General features: G+C 36.4%; 1 protein-coding gene across 1 annotated transcript in view; it reads left to right on the forward strand.

Moving 5' to 3' along the window:
• The window catches only part of AstA (allatostatin A), a 118,480-nt gene extending 92,045 nt beyond the window's left edge, over positions 1–26,435 (forward strand). Inside the window, exon 2 of the mRNA XM_089234994.1 lies at positions 24,854–26,435. Within this exon, the coding sequence (XP_089091120.1) occupies positions 24,854–26,072 (1,219 nt within the window). The 3' untranslated portion in view covers positions 26,073–26,435. The remainder of the gene's footprint in view (positions 1–24,853) is intronic.
• The last annotated feature ends 241 nt before the right edge of the window (positions 26,436–26,676 follow it).

The following is a 26,676-nucleotide window of genomic DNA, read 5'->3' on the forward strand; positions in this document are numbered from 1 at the left end:
GCCTACAGCCTTAACCACGCACAAGAAAATTATGAAACGTTCGGAACATCACAGTCAAGGGATGTACAATAGAAACTCTCCAAAGCACTTTTGAGGATTGGAAATCTCTACATAGTTTCTGATGTGAAATCAAAACGTCTGTAAAAGAGTTTCCCTAGCAAAGCATGCCTTTGTCAGTTCAACACGTCATTCTTTTCTGTGAAAAAATACAGAGTATGGAAATGCGTGAGTGTTTTTAGTAATCTTATCGTGAGGATTGAGCAGTTCCGTCTTATGATATAAAAATAAGTATGTGTACACGATTTCATAGAAAAAAATCCTATGACGGTGAATATAGAAAGAATATACAGAGTGGATACGTATATTTATATATACAGTATATTATCTACCGCCCAATAATTATACACGTGATTTCGTGTGATAAAGTGATATAGATAAGTTTTTTTTTCCGTTTCAGGATCGGACGCATATTAAGGGGGGTTATAAGGTTTTAAGATTTTGTGACGTGTCAGTTTTCTAATGGTCAGTTACGTGCCAAATACCTAACGAAAAAAAAAAAAATCCCCCATGCAGCTCGTTGCGGCTGATTGAAAATGAACTTAAATATTCAATATCATTAGAGAAGTTCGGTTCAATCTTTCACGATCGACAACTTTTCTTCCTCGTGTACAGTGATGTGTTATTACGTGTTACCTTCACTTCACTATATTGGCAACAGATATGTAAAGTGTTAGCTTTCAATTAATTAGATCTCTAATTGAATTTTTTCCCCAAAATCAACACTTTTTTGTCGAAATGTGGTAATTTTCTTTCCTTCACTCTTACAAATTTTTTGAAGGAAAGGGAAAAACTGGTTTTCACAGCTTCAGCTTTCTTGTTTACTCTCAGATTTATAGCATTACTATCAGCTTAAAAATGCCAAGTTATACGTTTGGTTCACGATTGGTGATTCTGGAATAAGCAGGATTCTCGAAAGTGATGCCATCAATTCTTAATCCGTTATAACTCCATAATTACTCGTCAAATCAAGAAACTGAAAACAAAAACTTTTCAATATTGGTTTTTCAAAAGAAATCAAATGTGTAATTATTGGGCAGTCGACACTATCCACTGTATATACCCCGTTCTTAATTCCTTTCCCATGAAGCCATTCCTGAGGTTTTGAATAGTTCTGATGAATAGTTACGGCTGTGGACAGCGCAGAACAATTGCACTTTGATAATGTACACCCTGTATAGGAATCGCTCTCAAATGAAAAATTTCTAGTAAATCAGGGTATTGTGTGACACACAGAAAAACAAAAATTGCAACAAAAATTGACTTTGGTTGTTCATTGACGTACCATATGACCTGTTTTCCGTAATGAAATTTAGCTTTTACTACAGAAATGTGCATCGATTGTTGATAATTGACTCTTTGTTCCACTCTAGTCTTAGTTAAAAATAGTCAGCCCTTAGTGTCCGTCGTTTCACTGTTGAAAATCTGGTGACTATTATAAGAAGAATTTTACGATTTATCGAAGCCATCCCGACGACTACAAGATTTCGAAATTGCAATGTTATGAGATTGATGCTCACTATGCGAAAATATATTATTTTAAAAAAAAACCAAATACTAAAACATACTACAAAAATTCTTATCAATATTGAAACAAACTACAGAAATGCTTATCAATATTGAAACAAACTACAGAAATGCTTATCAATATTGAAACAAACTACAGAAATGCTTATCAATATTGAAACAAACTACAGAAATACAAATACAACGCCACAACAGGCAAATTGCCCAACGAGGTGACTGACTTAAGAACATCATGGATCCCCGAGCCATTTTTTGGAGGCCCTACCTACTACTGCTACACCACACATGCACGAGTCCGGCACTATAACCACTCGACCACCACAGCGGCAATGCTTATCAATATTGAAACAAACTACAGAAATGCTTGAACGTTTCTCAGGAGTAACAAATACCGATTTAATTTTAACGCGGCACAGCAGAAATCACTTATGCCCCCCCCTCCCGCCCGCCGACCATATACTACATATATTTTAAATTAAATAGTCTTTTTTTTCCAATTTTCAGCTGTTGCAGACGAAATAGAGGAAATGTTTTCCATCGGGAAATCAACTTAATAATATTTTTTGAGATTGTTTGCCAATGATAAAATGAGTGGCTTTTAAGGAGGCGAGTTATCTCGTTAATGCCGCTGAGAGGGTTAAAAAAACTTTTGACAATCGTTGGGCTGGTTATATGTAATGGCTAATGGCCAACTACAGGGAAACGGTGTCATCACTAGATTCATATGCACAAAAATAATAATAATAATAATATAGACCATTATTACAAAATCAAAAAGTCTTAAAATTGTAATCACATATAAAAAGTCTCGAAACTCTCAATACTTAAAAACTACAGTCTCTACTCAATAACGAAGGAAATGATGACTTTCGGAGTATCCTTAACCTGATAATTATAATCAAATTTGCAGTTGAAGAATTTCTTCAAATAAGAAAAACTGATTCACAAACCTGAATCCAAACCAAATTAATTCAACCATTATTATTTTTTTTAAATTAATTTCCTTATATTTTTTCCAGGTTAATAAAATTTAATAAAATCATAAATAAATAATCCTCATCAATAACCCCTGAAGAAACCCAAATCCAAATCAATTATTAACCATTATTTTTTTTTAACTTAATTTTCTTATGATTTTTTCCCAGATTAATTAAATTCCATAATATCAGCAGAAATCTCGTTTCTCCTCATTGCCTAGAAAAGAACATGACTTTGTATGTGACGAATTTCAAGTGCTTAATTTTACTTCGAATTCCTCCGAATGGCATCGAAGTGTGTGGTGATCACTTCAGAATTAATTAAATATCGAGAGAGATATGATGAAATAATTTTATTAAAATCCCTGAAAAGAATTTTCTTAATTAATTTCCTGTTTCATATTTTCGACCAATATTAACACAAAACCATCGAAAAAGGAATCGAAACTTATTCGTAAAATTAGTTATTGAACAACAAAAAAATAGGCTTATTATATTTTGTTTGTAACTGATATCTGTATGTGTATCATGGTTTCGAAATAATTACGATGTGCGGTTTTGAAGAAGTAATTAGCGTCATTATCGAAAACATTTGTACGAGAAGTTATTTAGCTATAAAGAGTAATTAATTTATGAATATTATTGTCTGCGAATGCCTTGTTTGAAAAGTCGATAGCTTGTTAGAACGCCCTTGAAACAATCGGAATTTATTATTTTCAAGAGCAGTCATTATTAAAGGGAAAAATACGTCACTAGAGCTCGGAAAGTATTGTTGCTATAGAAAACTGTGTGGTCTCTAAGAATACTACTTGCGAAGACCTCGTTTCTCTAAAATCGTTGTTATTAAAAAATATTGTTTCGAAAATCATTGCAATAAACGTTATTATTTCAAGAATTATTATTATAAATTCGTTGTTTCAAGAAACATTGTTATGAATTTGTTGTTTCAAGAAACATTGTTATGAATTTGTTGTTTCAAGAAACATTGTAATAAATTCGTTGTTTCAAGAAACATTGTTATGAATTCTTTTGTTTCAAGAAACATTGTTATGAATTCTTCTGTTTCAATGTTATAAATTGGTTGTTTCAAAAATCATTGTTATGAAAGTAATTATTGCGAAAAGCACTGTTATGAAGTTCGCTGTTTCCTTAATAATCATTGCCAGAATTTTATTCCCAAAAAATGCTTTCATATATGTCATTTCTCCACTAATAGAGTAATGATATAAAAGTGGTTGTAACAGGGTATGACTCTTTACCAATGGACTTTTCTCAATGCATTCTTAGCACTTTTATTTTTCTAAAAACATATATTTTAATTCAATAGTAGTTGAAAACGTGAAATAATTGGTCATAAAAGTTAGAAATATCTTTAAAAAGTTGTAGAAATTAATTATTGCCATCAAGAATACCGTATTTCTTATTAATTTATGAAATGAGATTACTGAAAACCATTTTTTTGCGTCATTCTCACATCCATCTTGTCTTCAGGAGATTCTAGTGTCTATTGTTCCCAATTGTTTTTGAAGGCATTAAATGCACGAATACTGCATCAGATGCCATTGTTCCCTGGGAACTGTATTGGAGGATGTAATTTCTTAAGAAATTTATTGGATAATTTCTTGGGAAATTGTTTCAGAAGTCATCGTTTCAATGTGAAATCGTTTATGACGTCATTGTTGATTAGGATATTATTTCAGAAGCAATCGTTTATTGGGTAATTGCTTTGGAATTCATTGTTTCTTAGGACATTGTTCCGTAGGGCTGTACTTAAAACAGTGTTTCGGAATTCATTGTTTGCACAACTCGGTTTCAGAATTCATTTTTTGCACCACTCTGTTTCACAAGTCGTTTCCTAGGTGGAAGACCTTGTTTCTTCGGAAATTGTTTCAGAAGTCATCAAGGTGTCTCATTGTTTAGAAAATAATTATTGTATCAGTATTGTTTGAAAAGTAATTATCACATCAGCATTGTTTGAAAAGTAAAATTAGCATTTGTACATTGTTTGAAAAGTAAAATTAGAATTTATACATTGTTGAAAAAGTGATTATCATTCACAGGAAAAAGTGATTATCATTCACAGGAAAAAGTGATTGTCATTCACAGGAAAAAGTGATTATCACATCTGCATTGAGGTTTTATTAGAGAATAGAGGCATTTGGGACCCTTCCATGATGAGTGATTACTAGGGCTAAGACTTTTATGCTCGAAAAATTGAATTTTGAATTGCTATATTTCAGCGTATATTGCACTGAGAAATTTGGATTTTTTTTACTAATAACTTTCTAATTGGAAGTTATCTCCAATTAGAAAGGACAGTTTGAAGGCAGGGGGACCGTATTTGAATGTAGTTTTTTTTTTATTTCGTTACACACTGTACTTTTCACTCTCAAAACTGGGACAGGGTAATTTTTGAACGCCTTTTGAACATTTCTTTAAACTGAAACCATACCTCTACGACGGACGGTTCATCAGTTAAACGTCGCATTAGCACTTACAGAACACTGTACATTGGGACTGTGAAAATTGATTAATGTACGTTGATCACATTTGAAGGGTCCAGGGGAAAAACGACTTTACAAGAATTTTTTTTCGAAAATGAGATAGCAGTGCCATCTCTTGTAGCTCTCGAGGAATACTATCCGCACGTGCATTCATTTTTGAGGTACGATGACTTTAAAGCCATAAAAAACAGCAATAAAGTCTCGGTATATTGGGGAAAAATGACTTTATTACAGGCATGCAGGAAAAAAACAAGTACATCGCGCCTAACCTCTAGCGGTTGTTATGGGAAACCCCCTTATCAACACAAATCAGCGTCGTTTTCCTGTTTCCCTTTGTGTAGTAGTGTTTACTTTATACGTTGTTAAATTTTTTTCAGGTAATTTTATTGTTCTACACGATAGACAACGTATTCCGATTTCTGTTGCGATTTGTGCGCAACAGAAAATAAAAATTTCACGTCATAAGCGTTCCTTTACTATCTGGTGATGGAAAAGCAGCACTTCGACACTACAAAAGTGATTTTTCCTATGAGGGGTCATTCTTATATAGAAATGTGATCGAAGCATGAGTCTCGTCACTCAAAAATCACACGATGAAACACTAGGTGACTGGAGGGAAGTGTTGAGCTCTTGGAGATCAATTCCCTTTTGACGTATTTGGCTGCGGCGGTGACGAATTTGAGTTCTGAAATTGAGTTGACCGCTTGACATAGTTCTTTCTATCGAAATGCCCAACGAGGCCAGTTTGAATGTTGAAAATTTTAAATGAAAAACCTGATTTCACCTATAACAAGTGTTCGTTTTCTGTCAATACGTATCTTCACTAATTAGGCAAAAAAAAAAAAAAAAACGTAAAAAATTATTCACCAGGGAGAAATCTACTGCCACCGAGTTAACCCATTCATACCAGGAGATTGCTCATCAGAGCTGCGAAAGCTAAAGACCTTCTTCACCTTAGTACATATTTGACGCAAACAAACACGAGAATTATACCAGAAGCTAACAGCTACTATGACTATTTAGAAAACCCCATGGATGCTGAGATTTCGGGGAAGAATAACTTTACACAAGTCCCCTATTCTTTCTTGTAAAAACGTTTAGGTAGTTTAAATTGTAAAAACATGTTTTTTACTACACTATCTTCTAAATGAATACTTCGACTACATGAATAAAATTTGTTCGAAGTTAATTTGATAAAACTTTTATACACATATATAAGTTCAAAAGCTTTCAAAATTCGTGTGTTTTTCCCAAAATCTAATTCTTGTTGTAAAGTCATTTTTCCCGTGGACCTTTCATTTGCATCAGAAAAAGCATTTCTGTGGGATTTCACGAATGTGTGTAGGGTCACTTGCATCATCGTCGATGGGAAAATCAAAAAATACTGAATTGTTTAATTGTTTTTTTGATGCCCATCTGGTCAAAAAAATAAAATAAATGCCCTGTGTCGGAATTTTTAAATGCCCGTGATTGTCGCGCAATAGATTTGTCCAGCGCTGATATATAAGAATATTTTCCAAATTTTTTTTCAATCATCTTCAATGGCATTTGCGAACTGGGAGCAAATGCCCCAAATACGAATTCTCATAATACTCACACGAAAACACGATGCACAATCGATTAAGTATTTAATTGCTATAACGCCCGTAATTTAATTTCTGATGCGATGTGTGTGTTCACTATACCGTGTAAAATTCAGATCGCACAGTGTCAACGCATTTGACTATAATTCCCCAAACTTAATTTATCCACTCCATTTAATGGGGAATTCGACTTCTCTAAAGAGATACGTAACCGCTAAGCAAGACGGACACAACGATCCGGATCCAAAAAAGGTAACTCAATAATAATTCTACGACTTCGCCGAATGAAACTATATCAATTAACTTCGTTAATTACATTTCTGCTTCGGAATTACAACATAGGTGGTGCTTATCGGGGTTGAACATGATCATCAAAAGGCGAGCAAGGACAAAATACTCGCGATGTTTCACGTGCAAAGGCATCACAACTAATCAGCTGTGAAGTCTCGATCCAGCTCATTTCAAGATATCTGGAAAGTTCTGTTTATCTCTCGATATTTCCCGTAAATGACGAACTTTCGGGTATAAATCCCCGGAGCCCGTCTATGACGTATTACGTAGCAAATGAAAAGAATGCCCATCGTCTCAAAACATTCGAAATTTTACATTACGTTATAGTTGGGTTTTCTATTGCGCTATAAAAATATTATATAGTATCAAATCTCGTTATGGGGCTCTCTTTAACCATGCTTATATACACTGAAGAGCCAAGAAAACTGGTTCACCTGACTAATATCGTGTAGGGCCCCCCGCGACCCCCCAGAAGTACCGCAACACGACGTGGCATGGACTCGACTAATGTCTGAAGTAGTGCTGGAGGTAATTGACACCATGAATCCTGCAGGGCTGTTCTTAAATCCGTAGGAGTAAGAGAGGGTGGAGATCTCTTCTGAACAGCACGTTGTAAGGCATCCCAGATATGTTCAATAATGTTCATGTCTGGGGATTTAGGTGGCCAGCGGAAGTGTCTAAAGTCAGAAGAGTGTTGCTGGAGCCACTTTGTAGCAATTATGGACGTGTGGGGTGTCGCATTGTCCTGCTGAAATTGTCCAAGTCCTTCGGAATGCACAATGGACATGAATGGGTGCAGGTGATCAGACAGGATGCTTACGTACCTGTCAGAGTCGTATCTAGACGTATCCATATCACGCCAATTGCACACGCCCCATACCATCACAGAAGAGCCTCCACCAGCTTGAACAATCCCCCCTGTTGACATGTAGGGTCCATGGATTCATGAGGTTGTCTCCATACCCGTACACGTCCATCAGCTCGAAGCAATTGGAACCAAGAATCGTCACACCACACCAGGCAACGTGTTTCCAGTCCAATGTCGGTGTTGTCGGGCCCAGGCGAGGCGTAAAGCTTTGTGTCGTGCAGTCATCAAGGGCACACGAGTGGGCCTTCTGCTCCGAAAGCCCATATCAATGATGTTTCGTTGAATGGTTCGCACGCTGACACTTGTTGATGGCCCAGCATTGGAATCTGCAGCAATTTGCGGAAGGGTTGCACGTCTGTCACGTTCAATGATTCTCGTCAGTCGCCGTTGGTCCCGTTCTTGCATGATCCTTTTCCGGCCGCATCGATGTCGTAGATTTAATTTTTTACCGGATTCCCGATATTCACGGTACACTCGTGAAATGGTCGTACGTGAAAATCCAAATTTCATCGCTACCTCGGAGATGCTATGTCCCATCTCTCGTGTGCTGAATATAATACCACGTTCAAACTCACTTAAATCTCGATAACCTGCCATTGTAGCAGCAGTAACCGATCTAACAACTATGCCACACACTTGTTGTGTTACATAGGCGTTGCCGACCGCAGCGCCGTACTCTGATTGGTTCGTTCCATATCTCTTTATTTGCATACGCATGCCTGGACCAGTTTTTTTGGCTCTTCAGTTTATAATGACCTCTGTACATAAGCATCTTTCATAAGATTTTTTATTGATTGAATCAAATGCAGCAAAGCATATTTTCGGTCATCCTCAGATATATCATTCATGATGTAAGGGGTTTGTATAGTTATCAAAATAAAAGAAATTAACTTTTTATGCAGCCCCCGTGTGTCCCAAAACCCAATTAAAAAGGCATTCTTTCGCTTTTGATGCTAACTGATGAAATTCCACGTTTATAAGTTTAATATTCACTGAGATATTCGAGAAACGGAAGAAAGTTGAAAAAAAAAACAGCATTACAAAAAATGCCGGCGAAACGGTTTATTCATATTTAACGGGTTTTTTTTTTTATCCGCCCAGTTTTCCTCCGCTTTTAGAATTCGAATATCTCAGTGAAAATCACACTTGGAAACGTGGAATTTTTTTCGTTGGTATCAAGAGAGACACAACTAAAACTTTCTGATTGGGTTTTGGGACACACGGGGACTATATAAGAAGTTGTTATTGATTTTTTATTTTGATAACTATGCATTCCTTGGCAACATGAATGACATATCTGAGTATTACAAATATTTCGGAAACTTTTTCTAACTGGAAGTATGCCTCTAGGATCAAAGGTTGGCCAATAAAATGACATACTACCTGTTTGCTATGGACCCTATATATATAATATATATTAAAAATATGATGAATTCTTTAGTGAAAATACTGTATGATAAAAAATAATTAAATTTCACGAAAAACACTTTAATTACTTTGTTATCTATTTAATAGCAGATGTTCCAGATTTTGTGAAAATCCAAAATAATGAAGACACACTGAATATACCACAGTGTGTGGAGATGACGGATGAGTGTCGTATATACTAGCAGATATTTCACATATTTTCTAGAAACAGATTCAAAATTGTTCACTATAATTGATTATTTACAATAATTATTTTACTAATAATTAAATGATTATATTGAGGAAAAATCCAAAATTAGTGAAAGGAGTTATTGCAGAATTTTTGAAAGTGATTTCAGAATCGATAAAATAAATAATGATTAAAACATATTTTTCACAATTATTGAAAGAAATAATTTCAGAAATAATGAAAACTCATAACTAATGGAAGAAATACTTCAATAATCACTTCAACAAATAGTTTCATAATCACTTCTACAAATAGTTTCATAATCACTTCTACAAATGATTTCATATATATTTTAACATTTAATTCCGTAATTTATCTACAAATATAATTTTATATATATTTTAAAATTTAATTAATGATTGTTTTCAAAAACTAATTCATGATTATTTTCAAAATTCATACATTATTTAAAAAAATAATTTCACGACTTTATAAAAACTAATCTCATGGTTATTTTCAAAACTAATTTTACAATTATTTTGTAAAAAAAAATCCCATGATAATTCATAAAATAAAAGAGAATTAGTAAAATAAATTATTTCAGAATTTTTTATAGGGATTTCAGGTAAAATAATCAATGAAACATTTCTTTCACAATTCTTGAAAATATAGTATTTCATAGTTGATGGAAATACATATTGAATGATATTGAAATAATTTGGTAATTATACCAAATGTATCTATTTGAAAAAAAAAGGCAATTATTTCAGAATCAATGAAAATCCATATTTAACAAAATAAACAAAAGTACGTAATAAATATAAATAAAATATATATATATATATATATATTTGTAAAAATATATCAAATAATTTCCAGAATCAATGAAAATTCGTATTTAATAAATTAAATAATTTGAATTAACGAAAATTCTTATCCAATGAAAGAAATAATTTCAGAAATAAATTATTTCCTCAATAATGTGTTGAACCTTGTATCACTCCTTCCGATTGGCTCTCATTCCTATTAAAACATTGCATTAAATCCTTATGAATCCGGATACTCCAAATATTGGAGTATAATTCTGTAGTTCTCAGGCCTAATGGAAAGTTTTAATTTGGCCCACAATGTTGAAGCGTTGGAGATTTGCATTCTAGATTTTAAACGAGCCAAGACATCGGTTTTTCCACACCTCTGGGTATGAAATTTTCGAATTTAAATTGGAAAATATTCAAGTTATAGCAATGTATATGCATTGCTTCCCTACATCCCCATGGCAGTACAAATGCATCCATCTCACTTGATATAAGCGGTACTTAAATCTTAAAATCTTCAAACGTGATTATTGTCCATATAACAAATTTGTTATAATACTTCGATTATTTCTCGGTCAACACTTCAAACGCTGGACGCCATTACCAACTTTTTGAACTACGAGAATGAGAGCATCTGAGTAAACGTTGGCGTTGAATATGACCCGCAACTGCAGATTGTGAGAGAGGATCGGATCGTATATATATATATATTCCCAATATAATAACTTGGAAATATAACTCTGAGAAGAGTTTCATGTTTCGAAATATGCTCTTAAATGCATTAGACGTTCTTGGAAAATGCTTACGATACCGTTGGGAGGTTAATTAAAGCGTAATAGCTATAGAGTAATATACTCAGTTTAAGTGGACGATTTCTAGACATTTAAATAATACATGATTTTTCTTAATACAAGTTTAAATTCGATTAAAAACGATAGATTTAGATTCTTTAAGACAAATTTATTTTTCAAAATTTCTCTATAGGTTTTTGAATGGAAACCTAACTTGTACATATTGAATGGAAAGACGCGTATTTATAGAGGTCTTAACGGGTTATAGACCTGGGCGGGCAAATGAGGGGTGGCAAATTTGAAGAATTTGTGGCCAACAAAATAAGGGACAAAATTATGCTGCAAAATTTGTATAACCCTCAATAAATCCGCCTAGGCGAGACAGTGAGAGAAACTACGTCAGTGGGTGGTCTAAAGCGTGTGCAAGCATTAAAATGGGCGAAAGATTAGGGCGCGTGTAAGCATGCGAATGACCAAAAAATGAACTAGAGCAGGGGTGGACAACTTCTCTCTGTTAAAGGGCCAAACATAATGGTCAAACGCAGTGCCGCGGGCCGCACAAGGGACAAAACTCCGACACGCAAGCCGAACCCAGCAGTATGATTTGACGGAATGTAGCTTATTAACTAAACTTATCATTCAAATGAATACTAATTATAAATAATAATTAATGAAATAGTAATTTTTTATTGTTAAGAAGTTGCTCATCTTCCTCTTCTTTCAGTAAATTATGAATGTTAATGCTATCACCAGAGTGGAGAATGCTACTTCATCAAACAAAACAAAAAATACTTTGATGGTTTAAAATTTATTATTCTGAAATTCATGCAAAAAATGATTTTCTATTTCTTTCTTGGCTAATACTTGGCTAAAAATAAGTGGCCACATGCGGCCCGGGTGCCAGCTGTTGGCCACCCCTGATCTAGTGCATGTGTAAATGTAAATGATAAAAAGAGTGGCCTATGAAGGAAGAAACCATGTCAATGAGCGACCAAATGTGTGACCTAGAGAGCGTGTGCAAGTACGTGTTATGTTCCCCCATATCTTTCTATTGATCTATCATTTCATGTACAACAAGTGGGGAAGTGTGTGTGTGGGGAGGGTGAAGTTGAATGAGGGATCCTGCTGATGGTTGGCTTGTGTGGGTGGTTTGCTGGTCCTGGTCTTGGATGTCATTGGATTTTTCCACCGTGGCCCACGTCTCCTGAGACGGACCAGCTTATATTCCCTAGTGGGACAAAGCGGGGATCACGATTGGTCTGGTGGTCAGCGTGATACTCTTATCCTCTGAAGGCGACACCCATAGTGTGTCGAAATGCATTAGGAAATTTTTAGTATGTCCTGGTATTTGCCTTATTCGTTGACGATGTTTTAAGTGGAAAAAAGCAGACAAATCCTGAGCAATGTAAAATACATGCGAAAACAGTTTTTCAATGTCGATAGCATTGAGCACTGAATGAACTCATTTTGTCCAAACGATACTAATTAATAGAGCAATAAAATTTCATAATTTTTGCAGAAATTTCCTTTGTCCGCGATTTTAATTTTGTGTGGCACTGGGCACTCAAGACTAGACTCTCTCTGCTTACACTAGCTGTAGATTTATTTTGCTCCGTCGAAAAAGCATGATACTTGGCAAAATATATAATTGCTGCCCACATTTTCAAGCAGGGTCCTACGCTGGGATATTCGAGCCCCCCCCCCAACCCGAGGCCTCTCTATAGTGAATTAATAGTGTGAAGAAACAAGAAAAATGAGAATCGTATCGGACTCCGGACTAGAGCCCTGTGCATGGGTAAAATCGTAAAAAATGTTGATTATTTTCGTCAAGCGAAAATGTATCAATGAATGTAACGCAGTAGAAGCGCAAAGATCCATAAAAACTAAATAAATTGAATAAAGTACGACGACAAGCTCCTTCCAAGCTGTAACTTTGAATGGTACAAATTGATACTGGAGAATAGCAAACAAACACCATGACAGAACATCTATTTCCTTGGTATTAAAGTCCGCGTAAGAAGGCTGTCCATTTCTGCATGTTTCTCAAACATATTAGTTACATATCTAAGGCGGGCGGGTAACTGTAATTACTCTACAGCGGGCTATCGTCGTTCTAGGTAGAACTTAATTTTACAACTGCACCAAGAAACCTAGAACATTCATGTTTCAGGGATTAAAGAGTCTTAACAAGTTTGGGAAAGTCATGAAATTTCAACAACCTAAGATGAACCGTTCGATTGTAATCGCATGTGAAAGTAGCTCTGCGATCGAAATGATCACTTCCGTCATTTTAGTGTTAAGATATTTGTGTTGCCTAATATATTCAGACAAACTAATTAGCAGGGAAGGTTCAACTCGGATCACATCAATAAGGTATCCAATAGCATCATTATTGATGATTTCGCACTAAGAAATACTTGTAAATTGCCGTTTGAAAATTCATCGTTTTAATCTAATATCCACAGATGACGTAAATTTCTGCAAATGGCAATCAAACCCTCCGCGTGCAGATTTTCTGATCTTGATATTAGAAGCTCATAAAATCATTTGGCTCATTCCAATGCCGTCTCGTCAAAGCGATTAGAATTTTTGCGAATATTTTCAATGTTATAATGAAAATAATTGAAACTGATGCGACCCTGCGCATACCAACATTTAATTAAATGAAGAAAATGGGTGTTTTATATATACTGTGAAACTCTCTCTCTCTCCCTCTATCTTGTGTATATAAAGGATCTCTATTCTATTCCTCGATCTTGTATTATTCGTTGATGTGATAATGTCCCTGCTGCGATATTGCTCCTTCCGAGCATTAATGGCACGATTACCATTGCTCTGGCAGATGTATAATAATTATTATCCTGTGTGTCATTCTTCTTTCTCTCCCACTGAGTGTTTTTGAATTCGGGATAATTTATTGAATAATAAAGCTGTTTATTTTTCTAGTGAAATGTTGAGAAACTCTTGCCATGAGGAACAGAGCTATATATTGAAAATTCATGTTGGGACAGAGATGGGACTTATTTTTTCCATTGTATAATCTAAATTATTTTTGTAGTGTCGATGGGTTATTTTATTTTGTATTCAATTCGGGATGAGAAACAGGGTTTTGCATACCACGTGTGTTATAACTAGGGATATGCAAATTTACTAACTACGAAACAGGGCCGTCTTAAGAGCATCTTAGGCCCCCCGGGGGCCAAGTGGTTTTTCTGAGACCCCACTTTGCAAATTCTAGAAAATTTCAACCGAATCTCATTTTTGTGAGGCCCCTCTTCTTCTGAGGCCCCCGGGCCGTGCCCGGGTGGATCCATGCATTAACACGGCACTGCTACGAAATAGATACGATAAATGCGAAATTCGATATATTTTTTATGAACAAATGCAAAACTTTGATTTTTACCACTTTTCCGGAAAATATTGATTATTTACACTATTTGAAGCGAAAATAGGTAGAAATGCTGCTGAGTACTTGAATTCTATGACAGCTGGCTGATGCGAAGACGACGAGCAAAAGACATTAAGCGCCCATCCCCTGAGGGCATAACCTGATGTGGAAAATGAATTCAGGAAAGAAAAACCAACTGCCTCTAAGGGCAATCGAACAAACGTCCTCTTTCATTTGCCCGATGAGGGGGTTAGACCACTCGCTACGATAACCATGTTGATTCCTACAAGCTCCTGGTCACTCCGATCACCCCACCATGTTTAACTTCACTGTTCCTGGTTCACTACGAATCATCATGTTTAACTACAGGATCCAAGTCACTTCGATCACAACTAAAGTGTTCCACACTGATCGGAGTGGCCTGGATACTGTTGTAGAAGATGGTGGTGATTGGAGCGACCAATGCCTTGTAAGTCAACATGATAATCTTAGCGAGTCGAGAACCGCATTGTTCAACATGGATGATGACCGTAGCGAGCCGTGAGTCTTTAGGTCTAGGTCAGATTTCACGTGTACATATGAAACATACAAAACTTTTGGTTTGCGACCAAAATATGGCTGTAGCCTACATATTCGAAATTCATATAGTGCAGGCTCGAAAAAATTTTCTGCATCATTTAAAGCTAATAAAAATGTTGGGAAAATAATTAAAGGGGGAAAGGGAGGGGGAAAAGATAATACTAATGACATAGGTGAGTTTTGGGAAACTATGACTTAATTCATTATGGAATGAGAATATTTGGAGCAAATTTAAATTTTCAGATTCTCAATATTTTCAATTTTCAATAAGTCCATTATGTGATAAAAATAATTTCAAAGTCAAATTTCCCAAATTTTCAATACAACAGAAGCAACCGAAACATGTGATTGCAGAAATCTCTCAGAATTTCGGATGGATCTAAGACCGCAATTGCACTGTAAAAGTTTTGCAAAAGTGCTTTTATAAAACTTAAAAAAATACAACCAAAAAGCTAATCGATTACATTCGAGCAAATGCAACCGATCAGTTTATTGGTTGTGTTTTTCAAGTTTTATAAAAAATCACTTTTACAAAACTTTTATAGTGTAATCCCGGCCTAAGAGTTGGAATTCACTTCATTTGAAATGGCGCTATGGAACATTCTAATGGAGATGGAATTGCATTAGGTAATTTCCACTATATATGCCAAGGGGAAGGTAATTTATTTCTATGACAATTTTCTTCCAATGCGATTAACGACTTTCTGGCTGGAATGGGTCGTAATTTAATCAGACCATTTACAAGTTTGTTCTTCTCTCTTTTAGTAATCCCGTAGAATTAACAGGAAAAGAACAAACAACAGTTAATACCCAAGCAAAAAAAATCTGATATAAAAAGAGAAAAATCGTCTTCAACGTAAGACATCTCAAGTTATTTTATCTTTTACCTGGATAAGCCATTTCTTAAGACATCATGAGAAAGTAAAAAAAAAAAAAAAACGCTAATTAGTCCAACATGTACACATACGTAAATATATAATAAAACCTTATTTATATTACTAATGGTTATTCCCATCGGTAAATACAGACATTCCATTAAATATTCTTTTTTTCCGTAGAATAAATATTACCCTTAAAAAATATTCCAGATATATATGAAAACCTTAAGTAAGGTTCTTATATAGAATTTTTCATAGAGAAAATTTCTGAAGTTTTTATGAAATTATTTCGACTTTTTTTTGGCAAAAATAGTAACAAATGAAAATTCTTAGTACGTGACGTCCTATGTATTTACAAAGCACTCAAACCTTTTCGTTTTTGGACGCGTTTCTCCCACGTATTTCAGATATTGAAAGATCCTTTTCCCCTTTTATGTGGTGGCGGAAAACACCTTTTCCCGGATATATGCGATCCATTTTATTTACTGATATTTTTAATATAAAAAAATGAGTCCGAAATATTCCGAAAAAGATGTAGTATATGGTTATTCGAGAATTTTGCGAACTTCCTCGACTAGTTTTGATCATTGCTATGAATATTTTTATACACGTGATAAAAATATGTGTATTTCACACATGTTTTTCAATCACTTAGACGCAAAAATTGGGAAAGTAATTTTATTCATATCTGCGTGGCTGAGGAAGTCATCTTTTCTACTTTGATTGGATTTGTATTCATTTGATGGGGTTTTTCCGCAGTAGAAATCGGTGGTATTTGCTTTGATATCAGATTTGGTGCCTTCTACAAATTTTTATAGTTGGTTCTCTGAATTTCTCAACTTTGACGCACGAACACGTGCCAATTTTTCAGTACGGAAAAAAAACATTCCCAAAGGTAGATGTGGCGGTTGATATGTTCGCAATTCCGAAAATATATTCATCTACAGATAAGTCTCAAGATTCATGGCACGCGAAAGGCAAACACATGTATCGCCTACGTTACAACTAAGAAAAAACCGGCTCAGCTCGCCCTTTCTGTGGAATATCTGTATTGAATTCCATGAAGATGCACTGAAATTTTGGATGGTCTATACAGCCTGCACATAGAATAAACGTAATCAGTCTCGAATTCGGAACGTAATTGGTAATGTAATACACCAGTAATCAACTGCTGCTTAGACAACGGGACACCAGTATCGTTTGGTAAGGGACAATTCTAGGTTATGATATCGCAGGGAATTCTTCTCTAATAGACCTATGTTTAAATGGAATAGCTTACTGTCGGGGGGGGGGGTTGTCGTGGATTTCAACACGATTGACACGTGTCAATAATTAAAAAGTAATACGATAAACATATTTGGATAGATCGAGAAACTATTCATACTTAGTTCGAGACAGCCATAATATTTTTTATGGGCATTGTATTATATGTTGTTAGTTATTTGTTTTTTTCGTGATATACGCTCTTATATTGGGTTGCTGTATATTTTGGTTATAATTGACATCCGTATTTTTTTTATAGGCATCTTTCTCCAGCCAACTCGTTGGGAATTTTTTTTGTGTTGTGGCATTTTTGTGTTTGTCTTGTTTAAGATTCCGTAAAGGGATATCAAGCTCCTTTCGGTCTTAAATACCAAAAATTATCACTTCTCTGATTAAATAATTCACTCGTCAAAACAATGCCTATCTTATTAATTGTCCGAGCAATCGCTGTGAATAGCAGCACTTCCACCAGGAGACGCATACCCTGCTGACCATGTGTGGCCTTCGGACCTTTTTGAAGTGGCCCGCTGACGAAAAGGCTTACGCAGATGCAGAATTAATCAATAGAAACGCTGCACAAAAAAATATAATGAAGGATTTCTTATCTAGAAATAGATAGGATAGGGTTGCCTTATCCTTAACGAGGTTAACGTGTTCTAGAGATGCTGAAAGAAAACATTTAAAAATTGCTTCAAAGATATAAAATCACAACAACAAGGTTTTTGAGCATCGAATTGTGGGAAATATTTATTGCAAACCCCCACCTAAATCTTTCACACCACCAAAAATCTTTTGCACACTAGGATGCTGCAGAAACTATTTTTGAATTTCATGTAAATTTTGAAAAAAATATTACCGCTGAAATAAAATGTAACGCGGCCAAAAATAATAGTAATAATTTAGGTGTAAATCCTCGTTGCTAATAAGTAAAAAATAACATTATCACGATGTGCAGGAAAAATAAAATATTTAATTGCAAAAAAAAATTATAATAAAAGTATGCGTTTCAGACACCTGATCCCTGTTCAGACCCCGGCCATCCCCTCTTTTACGGACGAATGTTTTTGTTCCGCCGGTGTCTGCAAAAAAGGGGTTTCATTATAATGATATTTTACGCATAAAGAATGCTGGAGTTGGGAGCAGCTGTAATTAAAAGTGTATAGTTAATGTCTGAACATTAAGCGTGGTAATAAGCGTGATATAATAATGTGTTGCATATAATTGACTCTACTATTATGCTGCTTAATTTGCAGCTGTTATATTTTACTTTGGATATTATAGCAGGGTAGGGCTCTGTAGAGGGCGTGAAGGCGCGCGCCTCCATAGAAAGTTTTCGGCCATTAATTTAAAAAATGGATTTGATACCAACTTGATGAAATTGAATTTTTTTTTCAGATAAATTTTGGTGCGATAAAAAAATTTCGAAAGTGCTAATTGGCAAAAAAAAAGCGTGCCCCGTAAAATACGGGTCATATGGTCACCTCCCCCTCTCTTTCCTTATTATTAAGAAATACGCTTGAGGGAAGAGAGAACTTTGGCAGTTAGAACGTCTCCCCATTAAAAAGTCTCGCCACAGAGAGCAACAGGCCTACAACGATAAATTATTCAATCATTATACTTCACTCATAGTTAGAAAAACTGGAAGATGACAGAACTACACATAACAAGCATTACACAGAAACAAACTTCACATCAGGTTTCCCTACACGTACATGCACATTCCCGCATGTACCAATTCGTTAGAGGTCCCGCAAAGGAATATGGACGAGGTGCATGTCTGGGTGGAGTAGTAGTTAGAACGTTGAGGGGGCGTGGTGGTGAAGAGTTTTGCGAGTTTTCACACAACCTCTGGACGCTCGGGACAAACGCACACGGTTACCAATGCTGCCTTCTATATTTTAAATACAATAAAACTCCTCTCAACGGACACCCCTGAGATGCGGTCGCCCCCTTTTCTACGGCCAAATAATAATTTCCCGTTGTATAATAAAAGTATGCATTTCAAATCCCTGATTAACGGCCATTCCCCTCTTTTACGGACCAATTTTTTTGTCCCACCGATGTCCGCAAAAGAGAGTTTTTACTGTAATAATTTAATATTGAAAGAAAACAATGAATTTTTTTTCATAAATCTCCTAATAAACGATGGATTTAGTATCGGTGATGGCAACTGCCGATACCAAACAATCTTGTCTACGTCGAAAGATATCTGTACGCTCGCTGTACAAACCAATCACGTTAATGTTGCTAGACAGAGCATTACTATTTTCATAGGGATGCACAGATAACTCAAAAAACAATTTGACTAACAAAAATAGTATATTATCTGTATCAATGACCATAGGCATAAAGTTGTATCAGGCTGGGGTTACACTATAAAAGTTTTCTAAAAGTTCTTTTATAAAATTTGAAAAATTCAACCAATAAGATTATCAGTTGAATTTGCTCGCGAATGTAACCTATGAGCAATATTGGTTGGATTTTTCAAGTTTTATAGAAGGGATTTTATCAAACTTTTATAGTGCAATCCCGGCCTTAGGCCCATGGGGGCCACCTCTCACAATATATATCTGCCACGATCTCCATAACATACATTGAAATATTGGGCTTCCTCGTTATTTTCACAAACACTTTAAACCCATGCCGAAGGCCCTGGGCATAGCAGAAACAAGAAAAATGTTAATAAATTGTAAAATATGTATATTGAAATTTATTTATCAATTAAATTTACTTGAACATAAAATACATTCATAAATTAAAGGAAAATTAGTAATGGTAAAACGGAAAAAAAAATAGCGTGACACCATTTTGAGTGGATTCGCAGTCCCCAATGATACACACTCATGATGTGCATGATGGAATGAAATTAGTTTTCTGATGTCGACAGTAGATGGCGGCAAATTGAAACCCTTTTGAAGACGCAGAGAAAAAAAATTACAAATTAAAAAAATCAGCTCACTGACCCTGAAAAATTACGTTTGCTTACTCGAATCGAAAGAAGAACTGACATTAAATAATTTGCATCAGAGTTTCTTAATCTATATGGTCCGCTGATCGGAGGTGGGTCGCTGAAGTTCATCAGGTGATCCGCAGGCACACAGACTTAATAATTTCATTCTTATTGGATGAAAAACTATTCAGCTATTGCAATGGCTACCAGTCATATCTCTACTTCCGAATCCGGGGAAGAACACTGAAAGCAAATTCTTTGCCTAACGAGCCTGTGGCGAATGCCGATAGATGGCGTTTCCATTTCCCACCTAGCTCCATTGGCTGGAAATAGCCGTATGGCGATACGATCGGAGTTGGTGTGCTGTAAAGTAGTAATATCTACAGATAAATCTAAAAAAGGGGCCATTCAAGTATTACGTAAGCAGATTTTCAGTCATTTTTGCCCCCCCCCCTCGTCAGCAAAAGTCAGCAAAACACTAACCCCCCCCCCCCCGTCAGCAGCTTAGAATATTTCATATCTTCAAAACGGGGTGGTTGATGACGTAAGCATACTTCAAACCCCTCTCCCCCCCCTTGGCGTAAAAATTCAGCAAATTCGAAACCCCCCCCCCCCGATGCTGACGTAATACTTGAATGACCCCAGAGCAGCACTACAGATAACAAGCATTACACAGAAACAAACTTCACGTCAGGTTTCACTACACGTACACGCACATTCCAACATGTTAGAGGTTCCGCAGAGGAATATGGACGAGGTGCATGTCTGGTTTAGGAGAAGTAGTAGCCGCTGTCATGGTCGAGTGACCATAGTGACGGACTTTCATCGCGCGGTCACGGGTACAAACCCCACCGTCGCCACAGGTGTGTTCAGCTAAAGTTGGTTTTCTGTGGTTCCCAACTTCGAGGTACGAATGCAACTCGATCTCCCACAGAGAGTCTCGCCCAGAGAGCAACAGACGTACAACAGTAAAATCTTCAATCATTGCACTTCATTCATAGTTCGAAAACTAGTTGGCAGCACTATAATAAGCAATACAGAGAAACAATCTTCACATTAGGCTCACGACGTGCACATTCCACGATGTACCAATTCGTTAGTAGTTTCGCAGAAGAATATTGACGAAGTGCATGTTTAGTGGTAGCAGTAGCCAATAATGCAATTTAAACCAAATTTACTAACTATAGCAAAAATTGCTGAAGGATGGAGAGGGAAAAGGCTGCTCTACTGCAACTCATAGCAAAGAAAAATATATTTCATCAAAGATGTTCATCACGAATGGAGAAACATTATCTGATTTAGTTATTGGGAAATTGGGATAATTAAATACGGCAATATACGGGACATTGCCAATTGGCAACAAAGACGTTGATGAAATCACCAATTACAGGTAAAAAATTACTAATGGGAGGAAAATGAATGTGCTGTTGAAAATCACAATGAACGGGGGAGGGGGGGGAGGAAACGTGAGTTTTGAAAATCCTCTTTTCTCCGTCTCTCACTCACGATTTTAGTAGAAAATACAAATTCAAATAAGCTTCGTTGAAAAAAAAACGGGACTATTGTCAGGTCATATGGTCAAACCGGATCATATTGTGAAGCTACTAATGCTGTAAGTAAATGGTCCGTCAAAGTGTTTCAGAAATTTTTTCTGGTCCTTGGGTTCAGAAAGTTTGAAAAACGTTGATTCAAAAAATGCTATGCAACGGTAACTATACTGTAAAACAGATGATTGACTTCCGTATATGCGGACATTACAAGCTAGGAAAAAATGCGACGCAGTACATATATACAGTGCACGCAGCAAACAACAATAATGTTTTTGAGTAGAAACATAAATGTCATAACGATGTTTAAAAAAAAATTAGATTAATTTTCTTTGGAAACAAAATTCACTGCGTTGTATAATTTTTTGCAGACGCGGTTCTGGGAAAACAACATGGCAGATATTTTCAGGTCATTCTATCATGGGTACTAGATGCGTATCGGAAAAGCCAGTGACGCAATTTAGAGACTAAAATTTGATATAGGAAGCACAGGGCCATAAATTTCAAGTTATCTGAACCCAGCTATTTCCTCCCGGGAGTTAAAGAAAGAAAACGTTGTACTTTCTTCAAACGTCATCTCGTTGAACTAGTCATTAGAAACACAATGGAGTGTGAAAGGTTTCTTGTGTCACTCTCTTCTTCTTGGAGTGATGTTCCTCACTTTACCGTCAGCTGATAATTATGCCGGAGGGTCATAACAGTACAATAATGTGACCGGAAAGACTTAGTATTGCCAGGGATGTAACTAAAAGGAGTGCAAGTGGCACAGTGGTAAGGTGCTTATCTACCGCCGTGGCGGCTTCCTGCAGGTCCGTAGGTTCTATCCCAGCCATTAGTAAAGAAATTTAACCACATGCTATTCACATTTAATCCTTTATATTGAATGGGATTGGACAAGATATTGATAATAGAACTGAATAATATAATATGTAAACAGTGTAGGAATATATACTGCATGTCAGTAAGTTGGGCCGTCACACTTTTACAGGCATACGGTAAGGTTGGTTCGACACAGCGATAAAAGCAAACAACAGTTAAACAGGAATAATTAGTAGTTTCGTGTGTTGTCGAGTACTTTTCTTATAGCGTAACAAACATATATATTATCATAACTACTCGCATCTAACCTCATTTTAGTCGCATTTATTCCTTAATATTGAATAGCAGAAGTATTGTCTGAGGCTTTCATGGCCAGTGTGATTTGTAAGTGGTTTCGGGGCCATTAGGCCATGGTCTCTAAGACATTTTCTTCCTAACGTTTCACCCACATCTGTGGTAGCATCTTCTGAGGTTAAATTGACGGAAGGTATCCACGACAATCGAGAAAGATTTTCGTACATCCAGTGTCATCGACATGTTTTCTATATATACACTTCTGAGGCTTGATCGGTGCGATTGATCTCATGCGGTTTTTCTACGGCCGATATAAGTAGTATATATAGAGAACATGTCAATGACACTTTATGTACGAAATCTTTCTCGATTGCCACGGATACCTACGCCCATTTAACCTCAGAAGATGCTTATCTCAGATGTTGGTGAAACGTAGGGAGGAAAATACTTTCAAACAGAAAATTCAACTTATTGCCCCTGCAGGGAATCGAACCCACGTCCTTTCACTTTCCAGGTAAGGCAGTTGAATTTTCTCTCTTTCCAAAATATATCTTCGCATAAGCCAGCTGTTAAAAACCTTTGTATGGATAGCCGAGAGTGACATCATCCTCCGAAAAACCATGGACTAATAGCCTAGAAACCGCTTACAAGTCATTGAATAGTAGAATTCGCTAGAAGTATAACTTTATATTGCTTTGGTCATAAATAATAATTATACAGTAGGTAACTGTAATTTGAATATATCACTGAGTTGTGTGCCATGAAGCATTTGTAGGGTTATAGTAAAGTATAACATATATATATGGAACAATTGTTAACAAAGTTGGCAAGTCAAAAAGGGAGGAAAAGAGAGGGAAGGATATGGAAAACTCGAGATGAATAACACAGAGATGAAAATGAACTTTTAGTACACCGCCAATCGACTGATTTTACAAGGGGACACCAGTATCGACTGGTGAGGGACAATGCAAGGCTATGGTGTCGCAGGGAATTTTTCTCTAATAGGGTTGCCAATAAATGGAATAGCTTACCCCCGGAGGTAGTAAATTGTAACACAATTGACACGTTTAAAAAGAAGTATAATAAACATGTTGGGGTAAATCGAGAAGCTATCCATACTTAGAGTAAGGCAACCATAAGTATTCTTTATGGGCATTGTATAATATTTTATCATGTCTATATATTGTTTATAATGTTTCTAATTACATTTTTAATTGGGTTGCTTTATTTTTGAAATATATGACATCCACATTTGTTATGGGCATCTTTTTCTCAGCCACCTCGTTGGGCATTTTGCCGGTTGTGGTGTTGTATTTGTATTTGTATAAGTATGAATGCTGAACGGGAATACTCATGGACACCTCCTAGCTCAGCTGATAGCTCTTGCATGCTTATGCTCTAAGGAAAGAGAATATCTGTTCTCTGTAGCCCGATGGTAGAGCACTCGTCCGGGTAGTGGAAGATTGGTGGTTCGATTCCCCATAGAGAAATACGAATTTTCTTGCTGAATATCTTCATCTCCATTTGGTTATCTATCGTACTTCGTCTAGATGCATTTTTGATAAAAAGTAGTTCAAAATAAAAGGAAAAGAAAGGTAGTTTGTTTTTTCCCTCATTTATTTGTTTCTACAGTCCAAGAAACCGAAATTCGCGTTCACATAACGAGAATTCCGTTATAATGAGAATCTCCCCTGTGATTGCGAGTTATATAACTGTCGTTATAAAGGACTTTTTCTGCGGTTAAGTAATTACTAATTGTTGTTGAGAGGAATGTTTAGAAGGTGCATGTGCAATTTAGTAGTACCACCAATACATTTGCATAGAGGCTTTTGACAACAAATTTGTACGATGTGCAGTGGAAGTACCAACGATTGCTCTCAGAAACTATTATCTTTGTTAATATTCGGGAAATACGGAAAAAAAGATGAATAAGGCAGGTTTTCTATTCCTCGTTCCTCCAGCTTCTTCTCTCTAAATATATGTAAACGTTTTCTTCATCCGTCAAACCGTACCGAAGACACATCTATTGCAGTACAACCACAGACCATGTCTATATTAGCAAATGTTTTTGTACCGCTCGGTTATTTAAGTGAAAATAATGTGGAATTATTTTTTTTGTTTCCAGGAGGCTAGAAAGACGATATCTATGCCTGAACCACAAGTTCTCTTCCACGATATACGTCGTTCTCTTGTTTGGCTTGTGCTCGATACTGCATACAGAAGCTCTTGAAGAAGCGCCTCCTCCGAACCCGGAAGAGACCCCGTACCACTTGCAAGAACCAGAGGTTAAGAGAACTCCACACACGTACAGCTTCGGTCTAGGAAAGAAATCCTCGACCAATTCTCTGGACGGAGACTACGCGAACCATGACTACAGCAGCAGCAACGACGCTCCACAAGATGACATCCCGTATCCAGATTTATTTGAACACGATTTCGAAACTAGTCCTGGACTGAAAAGAAGTGGCCCCTACACCGGAGACTCACTCGACTCCTCGAGATTCGGATTTGGATTAGGAAAGAAAGACAATCGATTCGGTTTCGGTTTGGGCAAAAAGTGGAATGATGGAAGCAGATACGCTTTCGGTTTGGGAAAACGAAACGAGGACCTGAGTAGATACGGATTCGGTCTCGGTAAAAAAGACGATGACATGAACAGGTTTGCGTTCGGTCTGGGCAAGCGAGGTTCTGGCGATAACAGGTTCGGCTTCGGATTAGGCAAGAGAGAAGACGATGGTCGCAGATTCGGATTCGGGTTGGGCAAAAAAGACGACGGCTCAAACCGGTTTGCTTTCGGCTTAGGTAAACGTGGCAACGATAACCGATTCGGATTCGGTCTCGGTAAGAAAGATGACTCAACAAACCGGTTTGCTTTCGGGTTAGGAAAAAGAGACGATGACTTGAACCGGTTCGCATTCGGATTAGGCAAAAGGGAAGACGATCTTAACCGATTCTCTTTCGGATTAGGTAAGAGGAACGATGACTTGAACCGGTTCGCTTTCGGTCTAGGAAAACGCGACGATGAAGTGAGTCGATTCGCATTCGGGCTCGGTAAGCGGGATCGCGGTGACAGCAGATTCGGATTCGGTCTTGGGAAACGGGAGGACGACGATGATATGGATGAAATAGAGGTCCAAGATAAAAGGGACAGCGACAAAAGTAGATTCTCCTTCGGTTTGGGTAAGAAAAGCGACAGATTCGGTTTCGGTTTGGGGAAAAGGAGTGGCGATGGCGTCAAGTCCGATCTCGAAGACTTTATGAAAAGACGCTTCTCTTTCGGCTTAGGCAAGCGGGCTTCCGAGGACAACACAGAAGCCAAAGAGGGACTCAAACACGAGACATAATGCTAATTTCGTTCCGGTTAATCTGAACGTAAAAAGTCCTATCGAAAGTACGTTGGAAAACGGGAAGATAAAAAAAAATCAGCTATATATACATATATATTACATAGAAAACCTTCTCTGTGTCGTCCTGTAACATTGTATTCGTTTGTATATTATCTCGTATAATTTGATTTTTTTGTTGCATTTCATAGCCTCGAAAGGGTCAAATGGTATCATCGAATCAAAAATGGAGAATTTTTTTTTAGGAGAATGAAAATGCATTTGCCATTGTATTGGATATTCCAACATGATGTCCCTTCATTCCCGTTGTCCATAAAGTAGTCTTTTTGTGACGTACGATAAATAAATGAATCTGATGAATGATCTGATTTTTTTTTTCTGATTTCACCATATACAGTATATGTGAATGAATCCTATATAATGCAATTAAAGGAAAATGTTAAAATTGACACAAAAGATTGTTCATGTTGTTCATGTGTATCAAAACAAAAAAAAGTCTTAGTAAAGTTTTTAACTAAAAGAAATAAAACTGGAAATAATTCTTGGTATCATTTCATTCCTTTCCAGATGTAATATGAAATTTCAGGGGTAAAACATTTCCGAT

Source organism: Pholcus phalangioides, unplaced genomic scaffold (genome assembly GCF_987345545.1).
Source record: "Pholcus phalangioides strain wild (caught in Gottingen) unplaced genomic scaffold, Ppha-v1.0 ptg000008l_1, whole genome shotgun sequence".
Lineage (NCBI taxonomy): Eukaryota > Metazoa > Arthropoda > Arachnida > Araneae > Pholcidae > Pholcus > Pholcus phalangioides.